General features: G+C 43.5%; 1 protein-coding gene across 4 annotated transcripts in view; it reads right to left on the bottom strand.

Annotated features, from left to right (window-relative positions):
* The window catches only part of aff2 (AF4/FMR2 family, member 2), a 287,482-nt gene that overhangs the window by 194,316 nt on the left and 74,432 nt on the right, over nucleotides 1-18,734 (bottom strand). For all 4 annotated transcript variants that reach the window (XM_072663099.1, XM_072663100.1, XM_072663101.1 and 1 more), the window contains exon 3: nucleotides 8,044-8,862. In XM_072663099.1, coding sequence (XP_072519200.1) covers nucleotides 8,044-8,862 — 819 coding nt within the window. The remainder of the gene's footprint in view (nucleotides 1-8,043; nucleotides 8,863-18,734) is intronic.

The following is an 18,734-nucleotide window of genomic DNA, read 5'->3' as shown; positions in this document are numbered from 1 at the left end:
AAGAGTCCTTGGGCAAGACTCCTAACACTAACACATTGACCCACCTCTGTAATACGAGTTACCTTGTAAGTCGCTCTGGATAAGAGCGTCAGCTAAATGCCATAAATGTAATGTAAATGTAAATATCCACTAACTCTTTTCAACTTGGTCTCTGGACATAATGTTCGATTTGAATAACTCTAATAGATTCATTTTATAACTTTTTAAGCCTTTGATGAATCTGTGGGAACCTCATTGTAGTAGTTTGGGAGCTGCAGCACCCTGGAAACATGGGTTCATTGACATTATTAACCTTGAATATCTCACAAAATAGCATAATATTGAATATAAGCTAAATCACCTTAAAGATTGTTCTAAAAGTTCTACAAAAGGTTCTTTGGGCGATATCGTAGAGGAGTCTCTGTTGGACAAGCATTTTTTTTTAAAGATGCGTGAGTGTGAACGACCTTTTAAAGCCTTCATGTAATGTTACAAGTACGGTTCTTTATGAAATCAAAAGTGGTTCTTCTATGGCATTTATCAAATAACCCTTTGTAGCACCTCTATTTTTTGAGAGTACTGTAAATAAAAGCTTGTTTATTTTCCACCATCTCTGAAAAATCAAGCTTTTGTTGTTGTTGTATTGCGTCTGCTTGCTCTTCAGTAGACGTGACTGGTGCACACAGGCAATATGTTCAGTAAGACAAACAATGCTTACACACAAACAGAGGCTCACCAACTACATGGTCCAAAAATCCATATGCAGAAATATCTAGAGTTTCAATAATTCAGTTATTGAAATAAACAAATAGTTGATTGACCAGATTCCAGTCCATCAAGAATGCTACAACTGACTGAACTCACAAAAGCTAAGGCTCCCCAGTGGTTCCCCCTGGCTTGGACGTATGGGTCCGGATCCCACTTTGAGAACCATGTCAGTAAACAACTCAGAAAGGATAACCTTAGCAGGGTGGGATTTATTTGTCTCCCTAATGTTTCTGAAGTCGAGGGAAATTCTCTGCAGACGCGTAAAAAGATACAGTCCAAAGTGGAAGTGTTCGTGGGCCCGTCGTGGCTTTTATGAGCTTGGCGATGTGATAATTACAACTCTATTACACACCCCAAGCCTGTTATCTTTCACCTCCTCCCTCCTGCTGTCCGACACTTTCATCCTGCCTTCCTCCATCCTTAAGGACCATCCGGGGCTATCAAATGAGCTCGTTTTTCTCGGCAGGGCGCCACCGGATCAGATGTTTCTATTGGCAGCGCCGTGGAGGACCGGGGTGGGGGTTTGGGAGGGCTACACGGCACAGCTTGTAAAAAGCTTGCTGTGCAGCTCAGGTATCGCGCCCCGAGCCCAGGTCAGCACGACTCCGCTCTCTGAACAGCCAGTTGCGCAGATGAGCCAGCGATAAAGCTCCCTGCAGCAACCAGGGTTAATGCAGAACGTATGGTGGGGCCTTCTCCACTGTGGGAGGAAAAAAAAAGAAAAAACAAAAGACCTAGACGTGTTTACGTCTCTGGGACGTGGAAAGGGCTGGAGTTACTGTATGTTGAGGGGAATGGTGCTTTGTGAGATTAGAGATGACAGTTGCATGTAAAAGAGTTCCTGTGTTACTGTGAGAATGTACAGGCTCAAAGCCACAGTCAGCATTTCCACAACAGCAAATTGGAAGCAGTGATACAGAGAATGCCTCCTAAAATCCCTAAACAAACCTCTGAATGCAAGAAACAGCAATCAGTAGGATAAAGAAGCAGATTTGCAGGCTTCTAACTGCATCTCTTGCAAATAGGAGGCAAAATCTCAGCAAATAAGGCGTACAGTGGGCTATAGTAAGTAGTTGAGAGATGGTGTGATGCTACTTCTTCGTATTTTTCTGAGACAGATATGAACTGAGCAGTATCAGCCAATGGCAATGACAACACAATGCTTGAAAAATCACAGAAGATCAGCATCTAAAAGCAGAACATCATGTTCAAACCACTCAAATACCTTTACTGGCCCATGGGCAGTAACACAGCTAAGAGTGTGAGCTGATTCAGGAAAGATTTGTAACAGGGCTGGATTATATTCATAACTTTTATTTCCATTAAAATCCAACCATTATTTTTTCAGATATTATTTGATATCAATATCCATTAATATAAATGTCATCTCTAGATACAACTATTTAATTCGGGAAATGTGCAATTGAGTCCAATACCCCAGAATCATATTTAACTCAGCTGTTTATATCTATATACCTTGTTTTATATTATATTATATATATATATATACATATATATACATATATATATATATATATATATATATATATATATATATATATATATACACACACATTTATATACCTTGTTTATATCTATATACCTTATAAATATGTATATATATATATATATATATATATACATATACACATGCATATATATATATATATATATATATATATATATATATATATATATATATATATATATATACATATACAGTGTGTGCAGAATTATTAGGCAAGTTGTATTTGAGAGGATTCTTTTTATTATTGAGCAACAACTATGTTCTAAATCAACCCAAAAGGACTCATAAATATCAAAGCTTAATATTTTTGGAAGTTGGAGTGGGTCTTTTTTAGATTTGGCTATCTTAGGAGGGTATCTGTTTGTGCAGGTAACTATTACTGTGCAGAATTATTAGGCAACTTAATAAAAAACAAATATATACTCATCTCACTTGTTTATTTTCACCAGGTAAACCAATATAACAACACAAAATTTAGAAATTAACATTTCTGACATTCAAAAACAAAACCACAAACAAATCAGTGACCAATATAGCCACCTTTCTTTACCATGACACTCAAAAGCCTTCCATCCATAGATTCTGTCAGTTGCTTGATCTGTTTACAATCAACATTGCGTGCAGCAGACACCACAGCCTCCCAGACACTGTTCAGAGAGGTGTACTGTTTCCCCCCCCTGTAGATCTCACATTTCATGAGAGACCACAGGTTCTCTGTGGGGTTCAGATCAGGTGAACAAGGGGGCCATGTCATCATTATATCTTCTTTTAGACCCTTACTGGCCAGCCACGCTGTGGAGTATTTGGAGGCATGTGTTGGAGCATTGTCCTGCATGAAAATCATGGTTTTCTTGAACGATACCGACTTCTTTCTGTACCACTGCTTGAAGAAGGTGTCTTCCAGAAACTGGCAGTAGGTCTGGGAGTTGAGCTTCACTCCATCCTCAACCCGAAAAGGTCCCACAAGTTCATCTTTGATGATACCAGCCCATACCAGTACCCCACCTCCACCTTGCTGGCGTCTGAGTCGGAGTGGAGCTCTCTGCCCTTTACTGATCCAGCCTCGGGTCCATCCATCTGGCCCATCAAGAGTCACTCGCATTTCATCAGTCCATAAAACCTTAGAAAAATCAGTCTTAAGATATTTCTTTGCCCAGTCTGGACGTTTTATCTTATGTTTCTTGTTCAAAGGTGGTCGTTTTTCAGCCTTCCTTACCTTGGCCATGTCCCTGAGTATCGCACACCTTGTGCTTTTTGATACTCCAGTAACGTTGCAGCTCTGAAATTTGACAAAACTGGTGGCAAATGGCATCTTGGCAGCTTCAAGCTTGATTTTCCTCAATTCATGGGCAGTAATTTAGCGCCTTTTTTTTCAACACGTTCCTTGCGACCCTGTTGGCTATTTGCCATGAAACGCTTGATTGTTCGGTGATCACGCTTCAAAAGTTTGCCAATTTCAAGACTGCCTCATCCCTCTGCAAGACATCTCACAATTTCTGACTTTTCAGAGCCCGTCAAATCTCTCTTCTGACCCATTTTGCCAAAGGAAAGGAAGTTGCCTAATAATTAAGCACACCTTATATAGGGTGTTGATGTCATTAGACCACACCCCTTCTCATTACAGAGAAACACATCACCTGATTTACTTGATTGGTAGTTGGCTTTCAAGCCTATAGAGCTTGGAGTAGGACAACATGTATAAAAAGGATGATGTGATCAAAATACTCATTTGCTTAATAATTCTGCACACAGTGTATATATATATCACTCTAAACTTAGATTAGCAACCACCACCTGGACTGCTACGTAATTTCATTGTACTGTGCTATCTATCTGTCTATAATCTTAACAGTATTAAGAAAAATGTGAGATTTTCTTTTAATAATTAGTATTTAATAATTAATTAATAATGTTATTGTTCTTGTTAAAACATAAAGAGAAAGTCTGTCAAAAGCATAAACCCTTCAACCAATATCATGCATCATCATTTGTATCTGAAGGTAAAAAAAAGAAAGTATTTTATGATATTATTTATTCTGTAAAAATGCACTGTAGTGCATCCTTCACATATTTTTGCCATAGAGAAAACAAAATACCTCAATTGCATTAAACGCACCAAAGCACAGCCAAGAACAAGAATATAAATAAATCATGCAGGTAATCTGTGTATATCTAACACGTATACACTATACACTTATGCAATTATGTGAATATATTAAAACAGTATAGTAAAGTGACAGTAAGAACTAACACTTGTGGAACTTAAGCAGTGGTGAACTATAACTATTAGAGGTCCGCCCTTTCAGATAGCGCCCCTATGTTATTCGAATAGCAAATTATCACCAATAATCCACAATAACAGTATGGGTGGGTCTTAGTTAAATATGGACATGATTTATTTTATTTAAAGCCTGTATACTCACATATTCAAATGCTGTATATTTAACCTTGTGTGTAGCTGTTTTAGGCTGATTTTAGTGCTCCTGCTGCTTCAAGCTGCCAGAAACCCGCTGGTTTGATTAACACTCAAATTCACAGTCAGTGACATATCTGGAACTTCCAGAAAGCCTAGAGGGACATACTGGATTTTCTCACAAGCTTCTTCCAGTTCCAACCAAAATCAAATCGTGCTTGGTTCTGAATTCTGCTGCCACTCCTTAATGACTTTTTAATCTTAGTATTTTATTACGTTATTAATGTTATTTTTTATGTTAGTAATGAGATTAATGTTGCACATAAGGTCTTCAGTCCAGCTTGTGAAAGCCTAACTAAAGGGAGGACTGTTTCAAACCACGTAGCCACCACAGAGGAGAACATTCTAATGATGTTTAACCAAAACATCTGAACAAAATAAGGCGTAACTACAACACGTTCAGGGTTTGAGGGTTGTGAAGTTAAAATAACTGAATTTCGGGAGGAGGAACATGCCTGAAGCCCACCCCTCCTCGCAATCAAACGTTTTATTAAGACCACATCTGACTTCTGTGTCCTTGATAAAGGTTCTGACCCCGCCACCACCCTGCCACCTCCCTTCAACTCAGTCGTATCTCTCAGTCCTAGCTCCGCTTATCAGAGGGAGGTCTGGTCTTCTAGCTCTTCAGCCCAAAGTTCTCAGAGATCCTGCTGTCTTACAGTCATATAGTCATACAGTCTCCTTCCACATCATCATATGCTAATTTTACATCCAAACATGGTTGTATTGAATGAAAAAATTAACTTTTATTAATTTTTATAGACATTTTTTTTCGAATTCCCAGAAAGCATTAGGCCTTGCCTGAAGGCCTAGACGGCCCTACTGGTTCCCCTCTGTTAGGTATCCAAATCATTGGAAATGTTAAAAAAAGAAAAATGGGTTCTAAGAGGTAGTAGTTTACATGTAAAAAATGTAAAAATAGTGGAACCCCTTTGGTGTAACCTATGGTACAACATATTTAACAAAGGTTTAAAAGGTTTTTTCCACCATAGCAAAGTGCCCTTCAACCACAAAAAGAACCATTTCTTTGGGTTGAGACCATAGGTTTTACTGAAGAACCCCTGAAGAACTCTTTTAGGTTCTTTGGGTTGAGACCATTGGCTTTACTGAAGAACTCCTGAAGAACTATTTTAGGTTCTTTGGGTTGAGACCATTGGCTTTACTGAAGAACCCCTGAGGAACTCTTTTAGGTTCTTTGGGTTGAGACCATTGGCTTTACTGAAGAACCCCTGAGGAACTCTTTTAGGTTCTTTGGGTTGAGACCATTGGCTTTACTGAAGAACTCCTGAAGAACTCCTTCTTTGGGTTCTTTGGGTTGAGACCATTGGCTTTACTGAAGAACCCCTGAAGAACTCCTTTGGGTTTTTTTGGGTTGAGACCATTGGCTTTACTGAAGAACCCCTGAAGAACTCCTTCATTGGGTTCCTTGTGTTGAGACCATAGGTTTTACTGAAGAACCCCTGAAGAGCTCCTTCTTTTGGGTACTTTGGGTTGAGACCATTGGCTTTACTGAAGAACCCCTGAAGAACTCCTTTGGGTTTTTTGGGTTGAGACCATTGGCTTTACTGAAGAACCCCTGAAGAACTTCTTCTTTTGGGTTCTTTGTGTTGAGACTATCCATTTTTTAGAGCATTTGCAACCCAACGGTTTAACTACTGGATCCAGGCGTGCAGATGCAATCATGTTTATCACAAGTTCAATCTAAGTAGAGCATGTTTACCAGGCACACACCTACTCACAAGGAAACAGTGGGTCAGCTATGCCCCTCAAGACTGTCATTCACAGCGCAGTTTAAGAAAACACGCCTGCTGTTGCTAACATTTATAGACCCTGAAAAAACGCACCACCATAAACATTCGTCTAATTTGTTCTCGGCACTGAGGTTCCTTTCTCCCTTTCATGCATTCTTTTTTTTTCTTTTTTTTTTTTATGACTAATCCCGAAAAGCTTTCTTTCTTTACAAAAGAGTGCCAATCTAAACCGTGGCCTGCAACCTGATCACATAATGAATGTGAGATAGATCAGAGACGTCAGAATTTCCATCCGCTCAGAGCTGTTTCGCTCAGAGACTGATCACTTAATGTCAGCCCATGAACTCGGAACAATAGGAAGGTGACAGGCAGGCCTGCTTTACTGAATGGTAAACTGTGAAAGCCTAAGGTTGTTTAGCTGATTATTAATGAACTACTCCATTATGTCAACCCCTCACTCTGCCAGGTTTCAAAGTAAAACAGACGTAGCCAGGGGAAAACCAACGCAGCCAAAGCTATCTGCCAGTTTTTTCTCCCTCCTTTCCAACTATCAAGTCATCCAAATGTGAGAAAAGGGGTGCAGCATCTGCAGGCAATCCTCAAACAGCAGCAGGGAAGCAACAGCATTGAATTTCTGGGCCAATAGTGACAACCGATAGTAAAGACCCTGTGGTCAGCACCAAGAACCAAAATATGACTTTTTGCTTTCTGATTTAAAACAAGTACTATGGCCTACGATGTACTGGGCAGATGTTTTAGGCACCTAAGCACATTCCTTTAAACCGTTTATCTCAGTAATTAATGGAGTTTCTACTGTAGAAACTCCAGATCCCATTAGAACAGATGCAGAAAAATATAAATACAGTACTCTCATTTTGAGAAGTAGTTGAAATCTATCTGTATGTGTTCAATTCCATCAGCAGCTCACCTGATTTACCACTGATGTACCAAACCAGGTGTTGGAGGAGAACACTGAATAAGACTAGACTCTCATGAGGAGAACCTTGGAGATGTTTTAATGAAGACAGTGATGGAAAAAAATGAATAATATCAGTATTTATTCTAATATTAGTGTTTTGCTGAAATAATCAACACTTACTGGCCAGACAAGGAGCTTTGTAGTTCTAACTCTCACAGGTGCCTAAAACCTTTGCCCAGTACTGCATATATCATGTGTAGTATGACAGCCAGCTGCCAATATATTCATAGGCTACATCAACGGTGATAAGCTTCGATACCAAATGGCTGTACACCAAGTGGTTGAACATTTCTGGCGTTCTTGCTAAAACCATGAAAAATCATGAGAAACAGCACAACACTCCCATTTTTTTTTTCTCAAAAAAGACCTTGGAATTATTTATTGGCAAAAAAGCTAATTGGAACAAACAAATTGTTTAATATTATTATAATAAACTCTATAAGAAATTCTAACATTGCATTCTATTAAAATCAATATGCCTTAATAATTACCTTCATCACAATGAATGTACCAGCTACTGAAGTATCGAGCACCACTACAAAGAAGCAAGCAAATCACCCCTTACCTCCCCTGACTGGGGCAGCGTCAGCTTGGGAAGTTTGCCCTTGCTCCCTGTCGCGTTGCCTTTGCCATCCAGCAGGCCTCCGAAGGGCGCTCCACCGTAACCATCGCCCATCTCCAGAGGGGGCTTAAGCTCAGGTGAGTCATTGGGCACCTGGTCCTGGCCGTCCATGGGCCGCACATAAGCGGTGGGCTTCTGCTGCACGGCACTGCTTGGCTTGCAATGCAGGCCCTGAGGAAACGTAGGAGTGGAGAGGCCACCAGGGAGCAGCGAGGTGGAGGCCACGGGCGAGCCCGAGCCATGGGTGCCCATATCCTGATCGGCGGGGGACTTGCCGTGCACCAGCTCGGCGGGTGCTGGCACTTTGGCCGTTTGCCCGTGTCTCCTGCTGGAATGGGAGGAGGTGGACGCTGTGCTGGGACTGGAGTCACCCTGCTCTTGCTCGTGACCCTGGTGCTTGGCTCCGCGACTGGCTGCTTGACCCGCCTGGGAAGCGTGAGACCCTCGGGACCAGTCGGAGGTTCGTGATTTTTTGCCGGCCTGGTGCCCGTGGAGGGCGTTGGAGCCGGCCAGGGTGGTGGTGGTGGGCGGAGGGGGCATGGCGGTGGTGTGACTCCCTGGCTGGGTTGTGGCCCTGGCTCGCTGGGCTTCGGAGAAGAAGCTGGGTTGGTCTGTCTTCTCCACCGGGGTTTGTGGGACCGAGTTCTTAGGGATGCCCACCAGGTGGCTTTGGTTGGAATGGTTGGTCAAGAGCTCCTTCATCTCGTCATAGTTGCCCAGAGTGTTCTGGACGCGGTTGGCCAGGGCGTCGCCTTTGTTTGTCTGTAATTACAGAGGAGACAGCAGTGTAAGACAATGTCAACCCCATCGGACCATTCATTACTATCAGCTTAACCACTGCTTATTCTAAACCGTGGCCTAGTTCACTTCTCAGCACAGTCCCAGGACAGCTCTTTATCCCAGCAGAATGCTGAACATTCACCAGACTGTATGTGTGCACATGTAGGTGTGTGTGCTTGTTGTTTGGAAAAAGAGCAAGAATGAGCGAGGGAGAGAGAGAGAGAGAAATTGTGAGTGAGTGCTTGGGTGCGTGGGCGAATGACAAGAGGAAAATGCTCATAAACGCTCGCCGTGGGTGCAGGGTTCAGACTAGACCCATTCTTTTGAGAGCATATAATGAATGACCGGCCGGAGTGTGAAAATTCTAGATGATTGAGAAAATAACACGCTGCGCTTATAGACCTAAATTACAAGCCTTAATTAAATTAATGCGAGAGTAACACTGATTGTTTGGTGCAGCCCACGTTACACTGACAAACTACATTATTAGCATACTGCTGCAGGGGTGAACACTGTGAACAGATCAGAGCGTAAACAGTCTATACGTTTATACCTGGTTTAGGCGGTGTGTGTATAGACTTTAGTATATTACATTAGTATAAACAGACTGGGTATTTATGTATATATATATATATATAAGCTCCCTGGTCAAGCATTTGTCACCTTGCCACCTTGTGTGTTTATATACCTGCAGGGTGTGTGATGGGATTCATAGATGGAGAAGAGGTGGTACAGTACAGTACAGTACAGTACGGTGAGCGTCTCATTGGATGTATGGAAAATGGGTTGCAAAGCAGATGTTAATAATTGGCAAACATGACTGATTGTATTTGGGTGTGCCAAAGACCATAGTGTGAAGGAACATCCAGGAGCATTCACATATCTGGACTGGCCAGGTAAAACGCCAGGGAAGGCTACTATGAAATCTGGCCGAACTGCACGATTCTTTAAGGCAAGAGTGTCTGACCAGAAACCTGTCCAGTTCAGGCCAAATCTAATCTCAGCTGCTATTCGTGCTTGTGGAGGTACGTTTCAGTCAAAAAGGTGACAAATTTTTTGTCCAGTGAACTGAAGTCACTGATCTGGACGTTAGCTACCACATTTTTTACCACATTATTTACATTATGCCAGAAATGTCTATATATTACTATGTATTTCTGTATATATTACTATGTTTATACATACTATGCGCTGGCTTACATCTTGCTGAGTGATGGGGGCCATCTAAATAATACAAAATAAAAGAGTAATCTTTAATTAAAGTCTATCTGAGTGAGCTTGGAAGTCAGTTATCACATTTATACGTCGATATTCACTACATGCATTTACAGTATCCAAGAATTGTCCATAAATTATTGTGTAATCATGCAAATACAGTGTGTCTCTGCCATTTTTCACTTTTTTGATCTGCCAGTTGTTTAGAATGTCTTTAGAATGTGTCATGATAAAATTTCATGATAAACGGACCAATAGAGTTGCTCCAAGGTTTCTTTTTCGACAATGATGACTACATTTTTGTACTACAGGCCGGCTAGGGCGGGACATCCAGGCCTAATTGACAGTATCCAGTAATTGACAATCTCTGCTTGCTATTATTCAGCTTCTGTTGGATCTAGGAGTCTCGTGCAGTAATTGTTGTTCTTTTTTAGCTGTGCAGCACATGATCAGTTTAAACAGCTTCTCTCTCTGAAGAAAGAGAGTGCAAATGCCCCCCCCTTCACTTCCCCCACTGACTATTTCCATAATAAGCAACATTGTACTTAATGCTTAAGCCTTTTTTCGCAATTGTGTTGGTTTCTGGCTGCTTTTATTCCAGTGATCCCAAGTACCTGTGCAATAACAATCCAATTCAGCCCGCTGTGCATAACATCAATTACACCAGGCCACAACACCACTGCTTTCTGGAGTGCATGTGTGTAAACGTACTCGAGGAACAAACAAGCGGGTGGCACGTGAGTGTACGTGTCTATGTGTGTGTGTGTGTGTGTGTGTGTGTGCGTGTTGCCCTCTGCTTACAATACAATTAAAGGGTCCGTTATTCTCGGGCGGCGAGAAGTATCGAGATAAATCTATTAGCTTTTGCCATTCATTTCGCATGTAATTGCCACATTAATAATGCCGCCGCTACCTCTGAAATGCAAATGTGGCCGCCGCGGCTTCCGACAAACATAACGAGTCGATAAACAAATAATGGTAAATGATCCGGGAGCAGGAGCAAGCGTGCACAGTCATTATTGCGGGGAGGGAATTATCTGCTGGGCAGTTAACATCTGACCCCACACACACAAAGGAGGATGCCAAGACCAGATCCACTCAGCTTAGCGCCGGGCCTGACCTCTGAACCGGCAAAGCCGCAGACTTAATGCAGGTCGTAAAGCCATAACGACCGAGTAGCTGTCCTTCCCAGATTTATTACAATTACAGTCGCTATAAAGGTGCTTTATTGCCCACATCAAAAATGTGATAACGGGCAACGATGCACAGGAACCAACTCACTAGTGTTCTTTTATACTAACTTTGTCAAATCAAACTTGCACTGAAACACAACACTGGACTGAGTTTATGTAGGACTACGGACAACTAAGTGGGACTTAATTTGTCTCGACTTACAAATGTCACAAATATATCATCCACTTTTCTATCTCCTATCTCAATTTTTAACATTACATCAATCTGGCAGTCATTCTTTATAGTGTGTCATAATTCTGTGATGAATGGACCAATAGAAATGCCCCCCAAAATGCTCCAATGCTTCTGACTTCCACTGTTCCACAGTTAAGGAGGTTTTTTCCTTCTCCTGTAAAGTCACCTGCCATGCCCTCGGCCTCGGCCGTAGACTCTATGAACTCCAATTCCCAGAATCCCATGGAGTCTGACATGACCGTGAGTGGGCCTTCCTGCAAGTGACAGTAAGAAAACAGCATCTTCAAGGGGTAAAGAGGTTGAGCAGCTGACAAATGGTCTTACATAAAAAACGGTACATAAAAACACCAAGGTGGACCTCAGGGACAAAAATAAGGGACCTTTAAAGTGAACACTTGGCTCTCTAATATAATATATGACTTAATTTAGTGTGTTTGCATTAAAATAAAAGTATTATAAAAGCACAATTCAGGAATCCCCCTCAAAGTCAAAGCAGCAGTGCTGGTAGTGGGATCAAAAATGTCTGAATGACAGCCAGCCCTGCTCTTGAGAACAGAACACGGCATTGTGTGCATTTATCTAGTGCAGGCAGAGGACACGGCCTACAGTCACTTGTAAAATCCACATAAGCCAGTTGAGAGTTTGGCAGGATTGTCAATCTGATTGGACTATTTTGCTAGTATGCTATCTCTACAGCTATCTCTGCACCGCTACAGCCATGGACGTGATGGCCCGCATGAAAACAAAAGCACATGCACCCCTCCCCCTGCAACCACCACCATGCATTTGTTAGCCTCCTCACGCCACGGCTGACGTAACGTCAACCACCCCCCCCTTTTTTTCCCGGTTCTCAGAGATTGGACGGGTACCCAGGTCACGGTGGCTCTGGTCCAGTTCTTTCAGATCCAGCGACTCCAAGAGAAGGGGGTGAAGTCTCGGATGTAGGAAGGGTACAGAAAAAAAAGTGAGTGTTGGGGTGAAGTTCCCAGACACTAGGGCTCGAGAGACGCGAGAGAAAGCCCATCTGGAGAGCGCACAAAGGCCTCTTGTGTGAACTCCAACCGGTCGACCAGGGGCAGGAGAAATGCTGGAGCTGGGCCAAGCCCACGTTTCTGCCGGCCAACTCTAGTTAGGGAAAGGTGAGAGCTGCAGAAAAGGCCTGTGCTGGGAGCATTCATTGCTGACATATTAAATAAAAAAGGGAACATAAAGACTTTTAAATGGCTATTCCTAATCCAGAGGCTTTGGGGATTGGTGTGCTATTAGAGGTAAGACAAATGAAAGGCTAATTTAGCCTGGAGACTAAATGCTAAATGATACTTGTACTCCACTTTGCCTAACAGGATTTATCTAACTGTATCTAAATGAATAATGAAGTTATTTAACAGATAAAGACCTTCTCCAAACCATGAGGGTTTCTGCCTTTTGTAAAACCATTGAATCACTGGTCTTACACTTTTCATTACAAATGCACAGTCATATCAGAGCATTATGACCACCTACCTAATAGTAGGAATTACATTCAAGGACTTGGATTAGGTGATGGAAGGTGTTTACTATAGAGGTTAGCTGCTCCACAGCGGCTTGATGATTGCTCTGTACCACTTGCCGGAGTCATCATTCTCCTCTGGCATCAATGACCTGTGGGGCACCACTGTTACGCCGTTGGCACTCAATGTGTGAGAAGTCCATTCTGTCCATCTGTGATGTCCCGGGTCGAGTTCATTTTGAATCCATTCCAATCCAAACCTGGTGGGTGTTAATATTATGCTATGACCGTGACGGTGGGCGCAGGGGGTAGCATCTCAAAAACTGTGAACTTTGTGGGATGTCACCATGAATAGACGTCTTGCACATTCAGTGCTTCCCATCGGCATACCAGTGGTGCCCCACGGGCCACTGACTCGACTCCGGCGAGTGGTACAGAGCATTCGAATGGCCACTGTGGACCAGCTAACCTCTATAATGAATAATAATAGTATAGTCCATGCCATGGCGTCTCGCTAGTGTCATCCGAGCCTAGGATGGTTATTGCCACTGTTGGGTTGGTGGTCATAATATTCTGATATGGCTGTGTCCTACAGAACACTTATAACATGACATAGCTGTTTATAAATGCTGTTAATAGCCCTCCTCAGTTCTTTAATAAGGCATCTATAGTTTTCTATATCTATAGATACGTCACTAAAGCATTCAAAGGGTTGTTTGAGGTAGAACCGTTGAAGAACCGTTGTTCTTCAGTGTCCAGTCTGACTCATCCCATAAAAGGATTCACCTACAAGGGTGAGTAACCTCTAAAGTCCAGGGAAACCCCAGGTTAAGGACAGGGAAGCACCACAATATGACACCACCGTGATGTCCACCGTAATCAACGGTGGCCTTGCAGCTCACAGCTTGAGCTTGAGCGTGCTGGGATATCGCTTAGTGCCCATCACTTAATCACTCGACACCTTCAGCAAAGGCTCCTCCGCAAAATGAAGAGGCTCCTCAGCTCTCCGTGCTTCCAGTCTGCCGGAGATTGCCCACTTAAACACACTCAAGTGCTGGGATCTTCACCGGTTCCTTCAGACACTCCACAAAGTCCAGTCAGGATCCTGTGTCAACTCTTCAACACTACTCAAAGGCATCATAAAGTAAGGTACTAGCGCGGAGGGAGCCGGCAGCGCTGGAATGCGTCTCTGCAGCCGCTTTGCAATGCTAATGTGAAGTGGGGCAAAATGACCCGTGAAGGAAGAATCAGCCGGCCTCTCGTTTTCGCTGACAAAACACACTGCTGGGGTGTTGGCGTGCGTGGGTGCGCGCGAACGTGTGCGTGCGCTCGTATCCGACTGAGCACTTGTTTGTTTAGGTGGTACAGCAAGTGCGTAAAAGGGTTTTAATGGGGACGTTATTTGAAGAGAATCAGTGTGTTCCAGTACTGAGGGATGTGCCTGTGGGTTAGGGTGCTCGGGTGCTACCACTCTGTACGGCCTAACAGCCTCTCAATGGCTCTCTTTGTTTTCTCTCTCCACAGCCACTCCATTCCAGCGCCTGTCGAAGCGTTCACACTCCTGCCTCTTCCACGGGGGCCTCTGCGGAATAATTGGTGGGAAAACAAATTGCCGGTTTATTTGCAGGAATGAAAGCCTGGCATTTTATGAACTCTCCATATATTTTTTTAATACTGACATAACCTTCTAGTGATCCCACCTGTAAAAGATTAAATCAGCGATAAGGATCTCTCTCCCCAGAGCCTGTCATGAACTGACATATCCAGCCTGTAAAATTGGGGTTTCGCAAGAGAAATTGTATTTCTGTGGAAGATGTGAATCAACACACACCCGGCCTCATGATGAGATGAGCTTTATGACGAGAGATTGAAACATCAGTTTCCCCAGTTATTTCCCATGTTCTCCTCAGCTGCAGCATTCGAGCGAGACGCTGATGCGCGGTGCTTCATATTTCGCTTTTAAAGCTAAATCACTTTTTGCCGATGAGGCTGGCTCGTTGCTGGAGAATCTAGGGCTGCGGCTGGCAATATCCTGAGCTCAGCCTGCTTGGAGAATGATGGATAACGGTGCGTGCGTGCGTGTGTGTGTGTGTGTGTGTGTTCGTTCCAATGTGTGTGAAGCATTCAGCCTGCCGCTCCTTGACAAGACATTGGCTGTGTTTACAAAAGGGCCTTGTGTTGGTCTGCCACGGGCTCTTGGGGTTTTTGCCCTCCGGCCCGAAGACCAACAACTGAAATGGTAATGAAGGTGCCAATACCCCAAGATCTCCATCAGAGAGGAATGAAACCTCACACTATTTCAATAGCGAAACTGTTGGGAGAAGAAGAAGAAGAAGAAGAAGAAGAAGGGGAAAAAAAGGTGTCTTGGCTATGGTTCAATATTTCTGCCTTTGGACGCCGGTCTCCAGATCACAGGCTGGGGAGAGGAACAGAAAACAGCAGTGGCCTACACGCAGCCATTAATGCTTCCAGATGAGGGATCGATGGCGGCTCAAATGAGCAAACTCCAAGCGCACCTCATCGCAAATCAATAGTGAGCCGGTTCCAGCCAGGCAGAGTAGGAAAGGATCTGCGCGTTGGGAAGGTACGCCTGTAAGGTAATCAGGAATTTCCTTTAATTGGTCTGTGTTCTGAAAGAATGCCACACTTCACAAATGGCTTCGGCTCTTCCTTTGAATGCCTATCAATTGTTCTGACAGCAAGTAAGCGCTCAGATCGAGTATCGCATCGGCCTGCAAAGCTTTCGGGATGTCTGCTATAGGGAAAGAAACATGGCTCAGAAATGGAAATGGCTTGGAAACTGGAATGTCCCCCCTGTTTGGCAAATGTTGGAGTATATTCCAATTTTAATATACAGTAAACATCAGAGTGAGGTGTCTTAAAACCATAAGTGGGCGCTCTAATACATATCAAGCATCTCAAAGCATCTTAAAAAACAGGTGTTGCTCCGAGTGGTCCGGCAGACTAAGGTGCTGCCACTATGACCTGGTTTCTTTTCATTTATTAAAATCTCTCTGGCCAGTGACATCAATATTAGTAAAGGCCAATATAAGATAGATTATGCATTCTAAAACCAATCTAGCAGCTTATAGGTGCATAAACGTTAGACCTTAGATTACTTGATTAGCTTACTATGCTACCAACCTCTTCCATCTTACTGTTGGCTTGTCAGACTGCAGGGAGTGGCAGAGAACAGTATTTCTACCTGTGACTTTTAAGAGCAAATGTATCACTTATATTACAGCTCACAGGCTTCTGAATATATTTCAATGGAGAAGAAAATACATCATTCTTGACTGAATACTAAAATCTCATTTATAATGTCAGGTCTGCATTCAGCATCACCGGCCGGTGCTGTGTGGCTGTAGTATCAGGCATTAATCAGTCATAGGACGCCTCATAACCTTCCATGTGTCCGTAATTTGGGATGAATGGGCATCAATAAGTGCACCTGTTGATAGAATGTGACAGCCATGACAGCAGTCACTGTAAAGCGTGGCTAAATCCGGACACCGCTCTCAAAACCACCCTCACAGCCCTCCAGAGACCAAATGTTGGACTGAATAAATTAAACTCAACCCACTGACTTGCTTCGGTTATTCTCAGCCACATGCACACACACACACACACACACACACACACACACATACACATGCATAAAACATAAACCAGGGTGACGAAAAAGATCCAGAATATGTGAGAGGACAGACAAAAACAAGGCATTGTATGAGAATGAATAGGCAGACTTCTGCTCCTCATTTACTCTGTGGCTGTTGACTCAGCAAGTCGCTTGCGGTGGAGGCTAATTTGGGAATATTTGCCTTGGGGATGAAAATGAGAAAAAAAAAACATTACAAACACACACACACATATACACACATATACACACACAATCTCTTAGTGACCAGAGTGGTAGAAAAGTGTTGGACTGGCTCCAGAGCGCTGACCTTGGCTGGCTGAGAGGCCTTTATAAAAAAATAAAAACAAAAGCCTCAGACGGCCAGAGAGCACGTCCACCAGGATTGCAAGGCAGCGGAGGGACGCAGACGAGGACCCCTGGAGCCAACTCCGACGGGGAGAGAGGGAGGCACGTTAGCTCTGGTGCGGCAGCGCCGGCCGGCTTTGAAGGTGCCAGGCGGTCCGGCAACCAGCAAATTAGTCCCAAATAGCTGTTAACGGCACAGTTCCATTAAACAGGATTTAGAGGGATTAGCTAATAGCAGCCTTAGATGAGTGGAGGGCGGTGGTGGTGGGAGGGAGGGTTGGTATGTGTGCGGAGGGGGGTCGGATGGTGAGGGAATAAGGAAGAAATGCACACTTCCTGTTGCTGTCCTACAAGAGAAGTCTCTTGGTGACACCGTTAATGGGCAATTTAGAGAAATCCAGAGAGCAGCTGCTAAACACTCGGGATGAGTCACTTGCTCTGTAGGAATCATTCATGAATGGCTCGGGTTTTCAATAGTACACATTTTTGCTTCCAATTTTGGGATCATCGCAGGATTTGCGCGGTGCCTCCCCTCTCGCAGATCTTTCAAACGCCGGTACCTCTTCAGCACTAAGACGCTAGCACAAAGCCCAAGTCTGGCGTCGTCGTCACATCGCTACGGCTCAGCAAAGCTCTTTCCTCTCCAAATCCCTCTCACTTTTGACAGGACGTGGCGTGGCCTGCTGAATGGCAAGGGGTTCAAAGCAGAGTGCACGGCTCAGGAAGGGTGACGCAAGTCCACAGCTGCTCTGTGGAATGCTAGCACAGCACATTCCTATAGAACAGCGTGAGCAAGGGCAGGGACAATAGCGTAGGAATCACTCCTGCTTTGCTTTGGCTGGTGGAGGTTTGAGCGTGGGGTGGCAACAGGGATAGTTTCGTGTGATTTTGATATGGCCGCTGTTAATTATATTGCTAATTAATGCTAAAAATGCTAATTATTCTTTGTTTGCACTTCAGGCAAGGGACTGAAATTAGCCGTTTAGGCAAATGTGCTTAATTACAAATTACATATACTGAAGAGTCCCGTCGAGCATGAACTCCACAAGACCAAGACAAGTATCTGGCACCCCAAGACGTTAGCAGCAGATCCTGAAGTCCTGTAAGTTGGGGATCCTCCATGGATCTCATCAGTGAGCATTGAGTGCCCATGACCTCCTGGCACGAGTTCACCAGTTTCTTGTTCTCCAATTTTACATAGGTGTTTTGGAGATGTTCTGACCCAGTTGTCTAGCCATCACAGTTTGGTTTTTGTCAAAGTGGCTCAGATTCTTATGCTCGCCCATTTGCCTTTGAGAACTGACTGTTCACTTGCTGCCTACTATGTAGACCCCACCTCTTGACAGATGCCACTGCAGCCAGATAATCAGTGTCATTTATGTTAATCAGTGTATATCTTTATGGGTAGATATTTGCTTTTAAAAACATAGCGTGATCCACACAGATGTAGCCTCAAATATTCAGATTCTGTTTATTGTTAGATGAATTTAAGCAAAATTGTGAAGCCGATCATGTTTAGGCATGTTTTTGGTCTTATCTCTTCCATGGAGGTTTGTGTTCTCGAGTATTGACCCTAAGGTGGATGTGATCTGCTGATCAGGGGCTTTTGCACAAACTTGCAGAGCCATGCAGCTCGACTGCACACTGCCTTTCAATACAGGCACCAGCAAATACTACCAAATTCTGAATTCCTTAGTAAAACTTCAAAACTTCCACTGATCATCTCTGATAATCTCA

Source organism: Salminus brasiliensis, chromosome 19, assembly GCF_030463535.1.
Source record: "Salminus brasiliensis chromosome 19, fSalBra1.hap2, whole genome shotgun sequence".
Lineage (NCBI taxonomy): Eukaryota > Metazoa > Chordata > Actinopteri > Characiformes > Bryconidae > Salminus > Salminus brasiliensis.
This window is presented reverse-complemented; position numbering and strand designations above follow the sequence as displayed.